The sequence below is a fragment of the Hyaena hyaena genome, unplaced genomic scaffold, assembly GCF_003009895.1.
Source record: "Hyaena hyaena isolate Hyena2069 unplaced genomic scaffold, ASM300989v1 scaffold_0, whole genome shotgun sequence".
Classification (NCBI taxonomy): Eukaryota; Metazoa; Chordata; class Mammalia; order Carnivora; family Hyaenidae; genus Hyaena; species Hyaena hyaena.
In genome coordinates, this window is record NW_024080632.1 from 5,916,690 (window position 1) to 5,930,751 (window position 14,062).

A 14,062-nucleotide genomic window follows, 5' to 3' on the forward strand; every position below is an offset into this window, starting at 1 on the left:
TTAATCCCCTATTATCTATGTCTTATGGCTCTAGGTGACTACTTTGTAATGGGAAAATGAATCTTCCATTACCTTTCCCCATAAATATGCACAATCCACTACCTTATGTTCTGTTATGAAAAAATCATTCCACTTCCAGAAGCTGCAGAGGACAGAAGGAGCTAAACAGTTTGACCTTGACCTTACCTCTGAAACAGAACCTACATCTTTGAAACCGATGACATAATGAAATATAATTATAGACATTTCAAGCTATCAGTAGTTTTTGTTTAATGAGGGGATGCAAAATTTGCCTTTGTAGAAGAACCCTTTAGTGAGGTTTTATTTTAAATGTCAAACTCAAGGCCTGTTCTTCACTAGAGTGGTTGAGACAAGATTATACAGCTTGACCAAACTTGTAAATGAGCGGTCTTCAATGTAGGTAAAGTTACATTCTTACACTGAGAAGGAAGGATTTTGTGAGAGAAAAGTTGGAAGTTGGGGACCTGGGATTTGTATAAAAGTGTCCAGGTGACTGAGGCATGAGAATGTCTGAAGGTACCCCCTAACCCCACCCCAGAGGGGTGGCCTCTGTGAAGTGTTGAAGCACTGATATCAAGCATCCATTATCCCCTGATTTCTGAACTGTAAACCCTGTTATCTTCAGAAAGGCTAGACCAAACACTTTTACAAAATGAAACCCTATCCTATATGCTCCTTTTATTTTGGACTCCCTCCCTTTAATAAGATGCTCTCTTAATTTATTTCACTTACCTACTTCTCTTTTCACCTCCTTCACTGATTGCAGTTCTCCTCACTGTTCTTAGAAATCACTGCTAACTTGGTACACAACTTTCCGTACCCTTTTCCATAGTCATATAATTACATATAAATGTTCTGGGGTAATCTTTTAAAAATGAGCTCATATTATTCACATTTCTTTGAATCTTGCTCTTATCTGCATAGTGGTAGGTTCACCAAGTCATTCTGTATATTTCTAAACCACTCTTTGTCATGACTGCACAGTATTCCATGGTATGTTGCTAACAATATTCTATAGCTAATCAACCATTTTTAATAGACATGAATTTTGTCCCCAGAGTTGTTGTTTTTAGCCACCAAAAATAATACTGCCAACAAAATCCTTCCAAATACACAAATTTGAATATAGTACATCCAGGATTTTCTTCTGGGTCCTATTCTTTACCTGTCCTGTCTTCCTATTACTTTTCTCTTTTCCACCACTCCTATTGGCAGAATTCTTCTCTCAATAATGACTGACAGGCTAGTTCTGGAAACGTAAACCAAGTGAGAAGCACCTCCCAGTATCCTGCTTCAGCCAATCCTGTTGCTTGCTAGATTTAATTCAAACTTTTGCTGCTTGTATCTTGCTTGGTTCAGAGAGGCAGTAACTCCACAGCTAGAATTCATTGTTAGCAGTGGATAAGGCTGAGGAGATTTATGGGAACCTGCTCCTTTCCTATAAGGCCTTGCAGAGGTAGTCTCAGAAGACATCTCTCAATGAAAATAAAATAATATATTTTCCCAGATATGACATTACAGGTTTAGGGATAGTCTGTTGGGGCTTTGGACCTTCTGCCCCTTGAATTCAATACAATGAAATCTAAAATTCATATCCAGAGAGAGCATTTCCCATACCACTGGACTACTCTAGGTCTAATTAGAGAGGTTGGCCAAAGCACTTGGACTTTGAAGTCAAAGTAATTTGGGTTTGAATCTCTACTCCTCTTTCTTAGCTGTGAGTTTGGATAACATTTTTACCCTATGAACATCAGTTTTTTTCAACCATAAATCGAATACATCATAAATACCTTGCAGGGTTACCACGAGGATTGCTAGTCTGTAAAATTTTTAGACTACAGCTCAGAACAAAAAATGCAATAAATACTTGTTCAGGTTACCACTGTTTTCCTTTGTTACATCCCATATTAGGAAATTAGGCCATTCTAGGGTAAATCTTTTTCATCCCACATCCTCTCAATCTCTACAAGTTATAAACCCCAGAAATTCCTATTCAGAATATACCTCTGAAGTGACGACTGTGGTATGCTTTACAAAGATTCCACCTAAATTTAACTAGAGTGTCTTCTTCTGTGTAATACCTATCTTCTTAAATAAAAATCTCATGAAAAAAAAACTTGTCAGGAAGTTATACAAGAAGAGGGAACTGATAGAGTGGGCAGGATAAGAATCTTCAAAGAGGAAAGTAAGGAGCTATGTTAGCATAAGGAAATGTGGTTTTGCATAGAGCTTGGTGGTAAATAAAATGTGCTATCACCATACAATGGACCATTACTTATAAAAAGGAAAGTAACAGTGATACATACTATAGTATAAGAGAACCTTGAAAACATTATGCTAAATGAAAAAAGCCAGTCACAGAAGATGACATATTACATGATTTCATCTATATTTACATCCAGGATAGGCAAATTCAGAAAAAAAAGGAGTCGAAGAAGCTGAGGGGAGAGAATGAGGAGTAACTGCTACTGAGCACAGGTTTCTTTCTAGAGTGATAAATATGTTCTAAAATTAGACTATGATGATGGCTGCACAATCTATAAATAAGCTTTCCATAGGAGAATTTTATAGTGTATTAATTATACATCAGTAAAGCTATTTTAAAATTTTTTAAAGGTTTATTTATTTTTGAGAGTGAGAGAGACAGAGCACGAGGTTAGGGAGGGCTAGAGAGAGACGGAGACATAGAATCTGAAACAAGCAAGTTCCAAGCTCTGAGCTGTCAGCACAGAGCCTGATGCAGGGCTCAAACTCACGAACCGTGAGATCATGACCTTAGCCGAAGTCAGATGCTTAAACGACTGAGCCACTCACGTGCTCTTAAAGCTATTTTTAAAAGTTTAGAACATTAAATGTAAGGATAAATACCTGTTCATCACTACTCCTGATCTTCCCACTCCTCCCTATTGGGAACAATTATCATTAGTGTGGTCTATTTTTAGGCAGAAAACATAGGAAACAATCAATAAAACTAATAGGCAACTGATGGAATGGGAAAAGATAGTTGCAAATGACATTATCAGATAAAGGGCTAGTATCCAAAATCTATAAGGAACTCACCAAATTCCACATCCAAAAAACAAACAATCCAGTGAAGAAATGGGCAGAAGACATGAACAGACACTTCTCCAAAGAGGACATCCAGATGGCCAACAGACACATGAAACGATGCTCAGCATCCCTCCTCATCAGGGAAATACAAATCAAAACCACACCGAGATACCACCTCACGCCAGTCAGAGTGGCAAAAATGAACAAATCAGGAGACTCTAGATGCTGGCGAAGATGTGAAGAAATGGGCACCCTTCTATACTGTTGGTGGGAATGTAAACTGGTGCAGCCCCTCTGGAAAACAGTGTGGAGGTTCCTCAAAAAATTAACAGTAGAACTTCCCTATGAACCAGCAGTAGCACTGCTAGGAATTTACCCAAGATATACAGGAGTGCTGATGCATAGGGGCACACGTACCCTAATGTTCATAGCAGCACTCTCAACAATAGCCAAAACATGGAAAGAGCCTAAGTGTCTATCAACTGACAAATGGATCAAGAAGATGTGGTTTATCCATGAGAGACTCTTGAATGCTGAGAACAAACTGAGGACTGAAGGTTGTGCAGGGGAAGAGCGGAGATGGGCAGGGAGGAGGGCACTTGTGGGGATGAGCACTGGGTGTTATACGGAAACCAACTTGACAATAAACTATCTGTAAAAAAAAAAAAAAAAAAGAAGATGTGGTTTATCTATACGATTGAATACTACATGGCAATGAGAAAGAATAAATCTTGCCATGTGCAGCAACGTGGATGGAACTTGAGGGTGTTATGCTGAGCGAAACAAGTCAGGCAGAGAAGGGCAGATACCATCGGTTTGCACGTATAGGCAGATTAGGAGGAACTTAACAGAGGACCATGAGAGAGAAGAAGGGGAAAAACAGTTGGGGAGAGGGAAGGAGGCAAACCATGAGAGACTCTTGAATGCTGACAACAAACTGAGGGCTGATGGGAATGGGAGAGAGGGGAAGAGGGGTGATGGGCATGGGAGGGGGAATGTTGGGATGCACTGGGTGTTATATGGAAACCAACTTGACAATAAACTATTTAAGAAAAAAATAAAGAGATGGAACTGCAAAAAAAAAAAAAAAGGAATAAATGTTTAAAAAACCCTCATTTTGGGAGTGCCTGGGTAGCTTAGTCAGTTGAGTGTCTGACTTGATTTCAGCTTAGGTCATGATCTCAGGATTGTGGGATCAAGACCTTCATTTAGCTCTGTGCTGAGTGTGCACCCTGTCTGAGGTTCTCTCCTCCACCCCTGCACCGTTCCTCTCCCCTCCTTGTGCTCTCTATAAAAAACAACAAATAAATAACTCATTTTGTTTTGGAGATGGGTCCATATTACACATGAGCTCTTCAAAGGAAATGCTTTGGTAGGATCTTGGGCATTTTAATGCTTACTATATTTGATGTGATTCAAATAAAGCAGCATCAAAATATCTGGGGAAAGGCACTATTATTTCTGCAAAGGATTTCACACCTGGCTAATTCACTGGGTCTCTATGATGGGTCAAATATTCCTGATAATATATTAAGAATTTTGCTGTATACTCTCCTGCAATTGGAAAAAAAAACTTTTTGGAAAAAATCATGCATGGGAAAGGGGAAGTCCTGGGAAAGTTCTCAGTTAAGGGAAACTGTGAAGGAAGTAATAATATTTTGTATTTGTATTGATTGCACTTTTCACTTTGCAAAGCATTTTTAGAAATGCTGTTGAATAATCAACAAAACCACATAGATATGCCCATTTCCACACTACAAAAAAGAAGGTGATGCTCAAAGAGATTAAATGACAAAAACAGCAATTTGCAAACAACCAAACTGGGACTTGAATTCAGGTTTTCTAGGTTAAAAAAAACTTTTTGGCAACGCTCCGTATCACAGTCCATGGAAAAAATTATTTACCATAGGATGTAGCATTCCCTTTTTCAATGGTTAGGAAATAAATCTACATACGAGATTTGCACAAACTGGCAGCAGCACTTCAGTTTTTCACAATCTCCTCAAATCACCCCATAAAAAATGCCAAAGCACTAGGATGGTAAAATCAAAACCTACAAATGATACCTAAAAGTGATAAGGCATCTGACAACTCTCCAAGTATGGATAGATGAGGACAAACTATTGACAGCTGTAAGACCCAAGTGGTGTTAGTTATCTGTCAGAGAGAAAGCAGAGAAGAGTAATGAGATGTCTCCTGGGCCCCAGAAAAGAAAATACTCTAACTACCAAACAGATACTCTGGGAAGCAGAATGAGCCAATTTGCAAAAGAAGCATCTAAATTTGGAAAGGGTTCCTGACACTTCAATTCAGAGGAGAATACAAGAGGTCGACTGTAGGTGTGAATGCGCCAGAGAAGTATAAGGGCTAAGAGTTTTTAAACTTAAACTTTCAGGAGTGCCTGGGTGGCTCAGTCAGTTAAGCAACCGATTTCAGCTCAGGTCATGATCTCACAGTTTGTGGGTTTGAGCCCCACATCAGGCTCTGTACAGGCTGATAGCTAGCTCTGAGCCTGGAGCTTGCTTCAGATTCTGTGTGTGTGTCTCTCTCTCTGACCCTTCCCTGCTCACACTGTGTGTCTCTGTCTCTCAGAAATAAATAAAACAGTAAAAAAAAATTTTTTAGTAAAATAAAAATAAATAAAAATAAAATTAAACTTTCAGGACAAAAGGGGGAGAATCTACTGGAAGTAATTCAAATTGACTAGGACAAAAAAGTAAAGAAAATAGCTTTTAAGTGGAAACGCCTTCACTATTTAAATAATTAAAATCCAATTTGCTATTAGATTTTGGTAAACAGTCTTTACTATGTTTATGTAGTATCTTCATATTTATTTATTTATTTTTATTTTATTTTATTTATTTTTTTATTTATTTATTTTGAGAGAGACAGGGAGAGGCAGAGAGGGAGGGAGGGAGGAGCAGAGAGAAGAGAGAGAGTATCCCAAGCAGGCTCCATGCTTAGCGCTAGAACCCAATGTGGAGGTCATGATTCATGAGATCATGACTGGAACTGAGATCAAAAGCCAGACACCCAAATGACTGAGCCACCCAGGCACCCTCCCCCATGAAATTTGTAAAAATAGGAACAAGTGGTGAATTTTAACCAAATTTTTGGCAGGTATTCTTAGGTTCATTTTTTTCTCCTTTAAGCTTTTGTGTGATGAATTATGATACACCTATTAAAAAGCCAAACTCATGCTTATGTTTCTGGCATAAATTTTTTTTTTAATTTAAATTCAGGTTAGTTAACATATAGTGCAGTATTAGTTTCAAGAGCAGAATTCAGTGATTCATCACTTACATATAGCACCCAGTGCTCATTCCAACAAGTGACCTCCTTAATGCTCACCACCCATTTAGCCCATCCCTCCCACATCCCCTCCAGCCACTCTCAGTTTGTTCTCTGTATTTAAGAGTCTCTTATGGGTTGTCCCCTTTTCTGTTTTTACCTTATTTTTCCTTCCCTTTCCCTATATTCATCTGTTTTGTTTCTTGAATTCCATATATGAGTGAAATAGTATTTGTTCTTCTCTTATTTTGCCTAGCCCAATAAATTCTAGCTTCATCCACATTGTTGCAAATGGCAAGATTTCATGCTTTTTGATCACCAAATAATGCTCCATTTTATTTATATATAATATATATAATAATATATAATATTTCATTATACACACACACACATCTTCTTTATCCATTCATCAGTCAATGCACATTTGGGCTCTTTCCATAATTTGGCTATTGTTGATAGCACTGCTATAAGCAGAGCAGTGCAGGTGTCCCTTTAAATCAGTATTTTTGTATCCTTTCTGTAACTTCCTAGTAGTGCAATTGCTGGGTCACAGGGTAGTTCTATTTTTAACTTTTTGAGAAACCTCCGTACGGTTTTCCTGAGTGGCTGCACCAGTTTGCATTCCCATCAACAGTGCAAAAAGGTTCCCCTTTCTCTGCATCCTTGCCAATGTCCACTGTTTCCTGAGCTGTTAATTTTAGCCATTGTGACAGGTGTGAGGTTATCTCATTGTAGCTTTGATTTGTATTTCCCTTATGATTAATGATGCTGAGCATCTTTTATGTGTCTGTTAGCCATCTGGATGTCATCTTTGGAAAAGTGTCTCTTCATGTCTTCTGTCCATTTCTTCACAAGATTATTTGTTTTTTGGGTGTTGCGTTTGATAAGTTCTTTATAGATTTTGGATACTAACCTTTTATCTGATATGTCATTTGCAAATGTCTTCTCCCATTCCATTGGTTGCCTTTTCATTTTGTTGATGGTTTCCTTCATTGTGCAGAAGCTTTTTATCTTGCTGAGGTCCCAAGTACATTTCTGCTTTTGTTTCCCTTGTCTCCAGAGATGTGTTAAGGAGCTGCTGTGGCCAAGGCCAAAGAGGTTGCTGCCTGTTTTCTCCTCTAGGGCTTTGATGGTTTCCTGTTTCACATTTAGGTCTTTCATCTATTTTGAATTTATTTTTGTGTATGGTGTAAGAAAGTGGTCCAAGTTAATTCTTCTGCATGTCACTGGCCAGTTTTCCCAACACCATTTGCTGTAGAGACTGCCTTTTTTCCTGCCTCTTTCCTGCTTTGTCAAAGATTAGTTGGCCATACATTTGTGGGTCCCCTTCTGGATTTTCTATTCTGTTCCATTGACCTATGTGCCTGTTTTGATGGCATAAATTCTTTTTGAGCATGGTATTTTCCTCCAATATACGAGATTCTATTTGTAATATATCTTTTTGCTTGTGTCTACATTCAGAATAAGTGAGATTATCTCTGCCTTTAAAATATGCCATCTTTATCAAATTAAGGTATTATGATTACATTAACTCCATAAAGAACCTTCAATGTTTTCCTTTAGATTTTCAAATTTAGTGACAAAAAATTTGCACAAATATATTGGTATAATTTCAAATACACCCATATCATACATTCCTAAATTATTCATTTTTTTATTGTGGTAACAACACATGAAATCTACATTTCTAACAAAATTTTAAGTACTATACTTTATTGTTGACTATAGGTACAATGTTGTACAGATTTCCAGAACTTATTTACCATGCTTAACTGAAACTTTATGCTATTGATTAATAAATCCCCATTCCCCAGCATGTGACAATCACCACTCCACTTTTTGATTCTATGAATTTGGCTTAGATATCTCATATAAGTAGAATTATGCAGTATCTGTATTTCTGTGATTTCTCTATTTAGCATAATGTCCTCAAGGTTCATCTATGTTTTCACAAATTGTAGGATTTCCTTATTTAAGACTGAACAGTATTCTGTGGTACATACATATGCATTTTCTTTATCTGTTTGACAATGCTATGATAAATCATGGCAATAATGAACATGAGAATGCTAGTATCTCTTTGCGATCCCTATTTCAATCATTTAAATAAGTGCCATAAATGGGATTGTTGTATTGTAGGATGGTTCTATTGTTAATTGTTTTGAGGAACCTCCATATTGTTTTCAATAGTGGTCACACTGTTTTGCATTCCCACCAACAGTATGAAAGGGTCTAATTTCAACAAATCCTAACTAACACTGTTTGGTTTTGGTTTTGTTTTTTTGGATAATAGCCATTCCAAAAGATGTGAGGGGATATCTCATTGTAGTTCTGATTTACATTTCCCTGATCATTATAATGAACATTTTTTCATACATTTGTTGGCCATCTGTATGTCTTTGGAGAAATGTCTATCCAAGTCCTTAGCCCACTTTATAAGTGGGGTATTAATTTTGCTACTGAGTTGTAGGAGTTCCTTATATATTTTGGAGAGGAGTCCCTTATCAGATATCAGGTTTGCAAATATTCTCTCATACTATGAAACGTGACTTTTCATTCTGTTGACTGTTTGCTGTACAGAAACTTTTTAGCTTGATGTAGTCCCACTAATTTTTATTTGTATTGGTTGTGCTTTTGGTAGTATATCCATGAAATCATTCCAATGTCATGAAGCTTTTTCTAGGTGGTTTACAGTTTCAGGTCTTAGATTTAAGTCTTTAATTCATTTTGGGTTAATTTTTGTGTATGGTGTAAAATAAGGGTCCAATTTCATTCTTTTGCATGTAGATGTCTAGTTTCCAAACATCATTTGTTGAAGAAACTATTCTTTTCCAATTGCATATTCTTTGTACCCTTGTTGAAGATGAGTTGACCACATCAGTCTGAATCTGTTTCACTGGTCTGTGTGTTTATCTTTATGCCAGTATCATATTGTTTTCATTACTGTAACTTTATATTTTGGAATTAGGAAATGTGATGCCTCCAGCTTTGCTGTTTTTTCTCAATATTGATTTGGTGCCATCCCTCTTAGCACCACTTTTGCTACATCCCTTAAGGTTTCATACGTTTTCATTTTCATTTGTCTTGAGCCATTCTCTTCTTTTTTTAAAAGATTTTTATTTATTTAAGTAATCTCCACACCCAACATGGGGCTTGAACTCACAAACCCAAGATTAAAAGTTGTATGCTCTTCCAACTGAGCCAGCTGGGTGTCCCATCTGGAAGTATTTTCTTTTTTTAAAAATATTTTTAATGTTTTTATTTATTTCTAGGAAAGAGAGAGAGAGACAGCATGAGCAGGGGAGGGTCAGAGAGAGAGGGAGTCACAGATTGAAACAGGCTCCAGGCTCTGAGCTGGCAGTCAGCACAGAGCCCAACGTGGGGCTCGAACCCAAGAACTGCGAGATCACGACCTAAGCGAAAGTCGGACACTTAACTGACTAAGCCACCCAGGCGCCCCTGGAAGTATTTTCTAATTTCATTTTTAACTTCTTCTGTGACCCAACAGTTGCTCAAGGATGTGTTGTTAATTTCCACATATTTGTGAAATTTTCAGTTTTCCTTCTACTGATTTCTAGTTCCAGTCTATTGTAGTCAAAAAAGATACCTAATGATTTCAGTATTCTTAAATTTGCTAAGACTTATTTTGTGACCTGACATGTGATCTCCACTGGAGAAAATTCTGTGTACACTTGAGAAGAATGTGTATTCTGCCCCCATTAGATGCAATGTTCTGGTATGTCTAATTAGGTCCATTTGGTCTATATTAAGTCCTCTGTTTCTTTAATGACATTCTATCTGGATGTCCTACCCATTATTGAAAGTGGGATATAAAAGGGTGCCCGGGTGGCTTAGTTGGTTAAGCGTCTGACTTGGGCTCAGGTCATGATCTCAGTTCATGAGTTTGAGCCCCACACTGGGCTCTGTGCTGATAGCTCAGAGCCTGAAGCCTGTTTCAGATTCTGTTTCTTCCTCTTTTTATTTTTTTATTTTTTTTAATGTTTTATTTATTTCTGAGAGAGAGAGAGAGAGAGAGAGACAGCTTGAGCAGGGGAGGGTCAGAGAGAGAGGGAGACACAGAATCTGAAACAGGCTCCAGGCTCTGAGCTAGCTGTCAGCACAGAGCCCGATGTGGGGCTCAAACCCATGAACCACGGGATCATGACCTGAGCCGAAGTCGGACGCTTAACCGACTGAGCCACCCAGGCGCCCCTGTTTCTTCCTCTTCTCTGCCTCTCCCTTGCTCATACTCTTGTTTCTCTCTCTCTCCCTCTCTCTCTTAAAAATAAATAAACATTAAAAAAAAAAAAACCACTGAGTGTTATGTAGAAACTAATTTGACAATAAACTATTTGTAAAAAAAAATAAAAAAAAAATAAATAAATAAATAAACATTTAAAAAGTTAAAAAAAAAGAAAGTGGAATATTGAAGTCCCCTATTATTAGTACAGTAAAACCTTGGTTTGCAAACCTAATTCATTCTGGAAACATGTTTGTAATCCAAAGCACTTATATATCAAAGTGAATTTCCCATAAGAAATAATGGAAACTCAAATGATTTATTCCACAACTCAAAAATCTTCATAGAAAAATGTTACAATTCTGTAATATAATACAAAATGATAAAGAAAATATAATATATAAGGAAAAATAAACAGACTAACCTGCACTTACCTTTGAAAACCTTCATGCTAGTGTGAGGGAGATGAGAGAGAGTGGAGGGTTATTGTGTAGGATGACTTTTACTATTACTAATGGATGTTGACTACAGTACAGTATTAATAAACTTTTGTCATATACTGTATTTAATGTAAGTGGCAATGAGGTAGCAGAAGAAAGGGTCTATATCTGCAGGCAGCCTCACCTAGAATGAAGCTGAGCATTCCTAAGCTTACTCTTGTATGGAAAAGCAAAGAACTGTCCATAGGTACTTTGAAATGACAAAAAAAAAAATTCACTAATGCTGGTTGTGGGCACCTTCCAACATACTGGAAAATTATTAATTTCTACCAAACACCACGGCCTGAGACCAGACATCTGAGCACGCGAGATGATCACTCACAATCCCTCAGCAAGTGAGTGAGAGAGAGAGAGAGAACCATTGGCTCAGTTGTGATGTCACATTTGGCTTCACGTATTACTTGTAAGACATCACTTGTTAATCAAGTTTTATTTCTATTTTGTTGATTTTTTTGGTATTGATATGCTTTAATTCCTTTCTTTTCTCTTTTGTAACTTCTAGTTGGTAGTTAAAAAATTGGTAATTTTTTGGTTACTTGGGGCTCACATAAAATATAGTTTTAAGGGTCTATTTTATGCTGATAACCACTTAAGCTTACTCACATAAAAAACTCAACATTTTAACTTCTACACCTCTACTTTGTTATTATTGTCATAATTAGCATCTATTCATATTGTGTATTTTATAATATGTTTTTAGTTACTTTTAATACTTTTGCCTTTCAACTTTTATACTAGAATTAAAAGTGATTTACTTACCATCATTAAAGTAACACAGTATTCTGTATCTGTCTATATATTTACCTTTACCAATGAGTTTTATATTTTCTTAAGTTGTTACATTGATTTTTAGCATCTTTGAACTTGAAGAACTCCCCCTTTATCACTTCTTTCAAGGCAGTTCTAGTAATGGTTAACTCCCTCAACCTTTGTTTTAGGAAACTCTTTATTTCTCCATTTGGGGGGAATAATTTTGCCAGGTAAAGTATTCTTGGTTGGCAGGTTTTTTTCTTTCAGTTTGAATATATCATGCAACTCTGTTCTGGCCTACAAAGTTTCTGCTGAAAAAAACCACCAAGGGGCACCTGGGTAGCTCAGTTGGTAAAGCATCCAACTTCAGCTCAGGTCATGATCTCGCCATTCGTGGGCTCAAGCCCCATATTTGGCTCTGTTCATGGCTTTAAGCCCCGGATTGGGTTCTGTGCTGACAGCTCAGAGCCTGGAGCTTCCTTCAGATTCTGTGTCTCCCTCTATCTCTCTGCCTCTCCCCTGTCTTGGGCTCTGTCTCTCTCTCAAAAATAAATAAACATTAAAAAAAAAACCCCAACTCACCAAGAGTCATAAATGTTCCCTCTTATATAACAAGTTGCTTTTCTCTTATTTCAAATTTCTCTTTGATTTTTGACAATTTGATTATAACATGTCTCAGTGTAGCTATCTTTGGAGTCCTCCTATTTGGTGTTCTCTACAGTCTTCATGGATCTGTACACATTCACTTCCTTCTCCAGATCTGTGTATTTTCCAGCCTCTATTTCTTTGAATAAGATTTCTGGTCCTTTTGTTTTTTTTTTTCTCTGTCCTTCTGGGACTCCTATAATGTGTATATTGCACTGCTTTATGGTATCTTTTAAGTCCCTGAACTTTCTTTTTTTTTCTTTTTGCTCCTCTGACTGAATTATTTTCAATGATTTCTTTTTGAATTAATTCATCTGTTTGATCTCACGTCATGATCTCACAGTTCATGAGTTTGAGTCACACATCAGGTAAGCTCAAGCCCTGCTTCAGGTGAGCTCGTGCTCTGCTTTGGGTAAGCACAAGCCCCGCTTCAGGTGAGCATGAGCCCCATTTCAGGTAAAACGTGAGCCCCATTTCTATTTCCCTCTGCCTCTTGCTCACTTGCACCCTCTCCTTCTGAAAAAAGTTTTTTTAATAAATAAATAATTCCTCTTAAATTATCTTTTTATTAGCTATTTCTTACAGTTCTTTTTAAAAGTTTTTTTTCATTTTAGAGAGACAGAGTGTGCACGTGGGGAGGGGGAGGCGTGGGGAGAGAACGAAAGAGAGACAAAGAGAGAGAGAAAGAGAGATAAGGAGAATCCCAAGCAGACTCCACACTCAGCATGAAGCCTGATATGGGGGTCAATCCCACAACCCTCAGATCATGACCTGAGCCAAAATCAAGAGTCAGACGCTTAACCTACTGAGCCACCCAGGCACCCTTCCTTATATTTATAATAGTTTTTAAGTGTGTTTGGCAGTCATGTTGGTATTAAAAAACTTATACTGAAATAATTCAAAGGAAATCACAAAGATAACATAAAAAGGTCATATATATCTTTCACTGAGTTTCTCCCTTTGATACAGGAGTATCACAACCAGGACTTCAACATCAATACAATATGAAGAGTTCTATGCCATTTTATCATGTGTAGATTTTTTTTTAAATTTTTTTTTTAATGTTTTATTTATTTCTAGGAGAGAGAGAGAGAGAGAGACAGCGTGAGCAGGGGAGGGTCAGAGAGAGAGGGAGTCACAGACTGAAACAGGCTCCAGGCTCTGAGCTGGCCGTCAGCACAGAGCCCGGCGCGGGGCTTGAACCCTCGAACCGTGAGATCATGACCTAAGCGAAAGTCGGAAGCTTAACCGACTAAGCCACCCAGGTGCCCCTACCATGTGTAGATTTCTGTAACCACCACCACAATCAAGATAGAGGACTATGCAATCACCATAAAGGTCTCATTCATACCACCCCTCTATATAGTCACCCCACCATTCCTAACACTGGCAACCACTAGTATCTTTTCCATCTCTAATTTTTTTTTTAAATATTTTTATTTATTTCTAGGAGAGAGAGAGAGAGACAGCGTGAGCAGGGGAGGGTCAGAGAGAGAGGGAGATACAGACTCTGAAATAAGCTCCAGGCTCTGAGCTGGCAGTCAGCACAGAGCCCGACACGGGG

General features: G+C 37.7%; 1 protein-coding gene across 1 annotated transcript in view; it reads right to left on the reverse strand.

The window, feature by feature from the left end:
- Positions 1–9,597: 9,597 nt before the first annotated feature.
- The window catches only part of TMEM116 (transmembrane protein 116), an 85,331-nt gene continuing 80,866 nt past the window's right edge, over positions 9,598–14,062 (reverse strand). Inside the window, exon 11 of the mRNA XM_039254725.1 lies at positions 9,598–9,631. Within this exon, the coding sequence (XP_039110656.1) occupies positions 9,626–9,631 (6 nt within the window). The 3' untranslated portion in view covers positions 9,598–9,625. The remainder of the gene's footprint in view (positions 9,632–14,062) is intronic.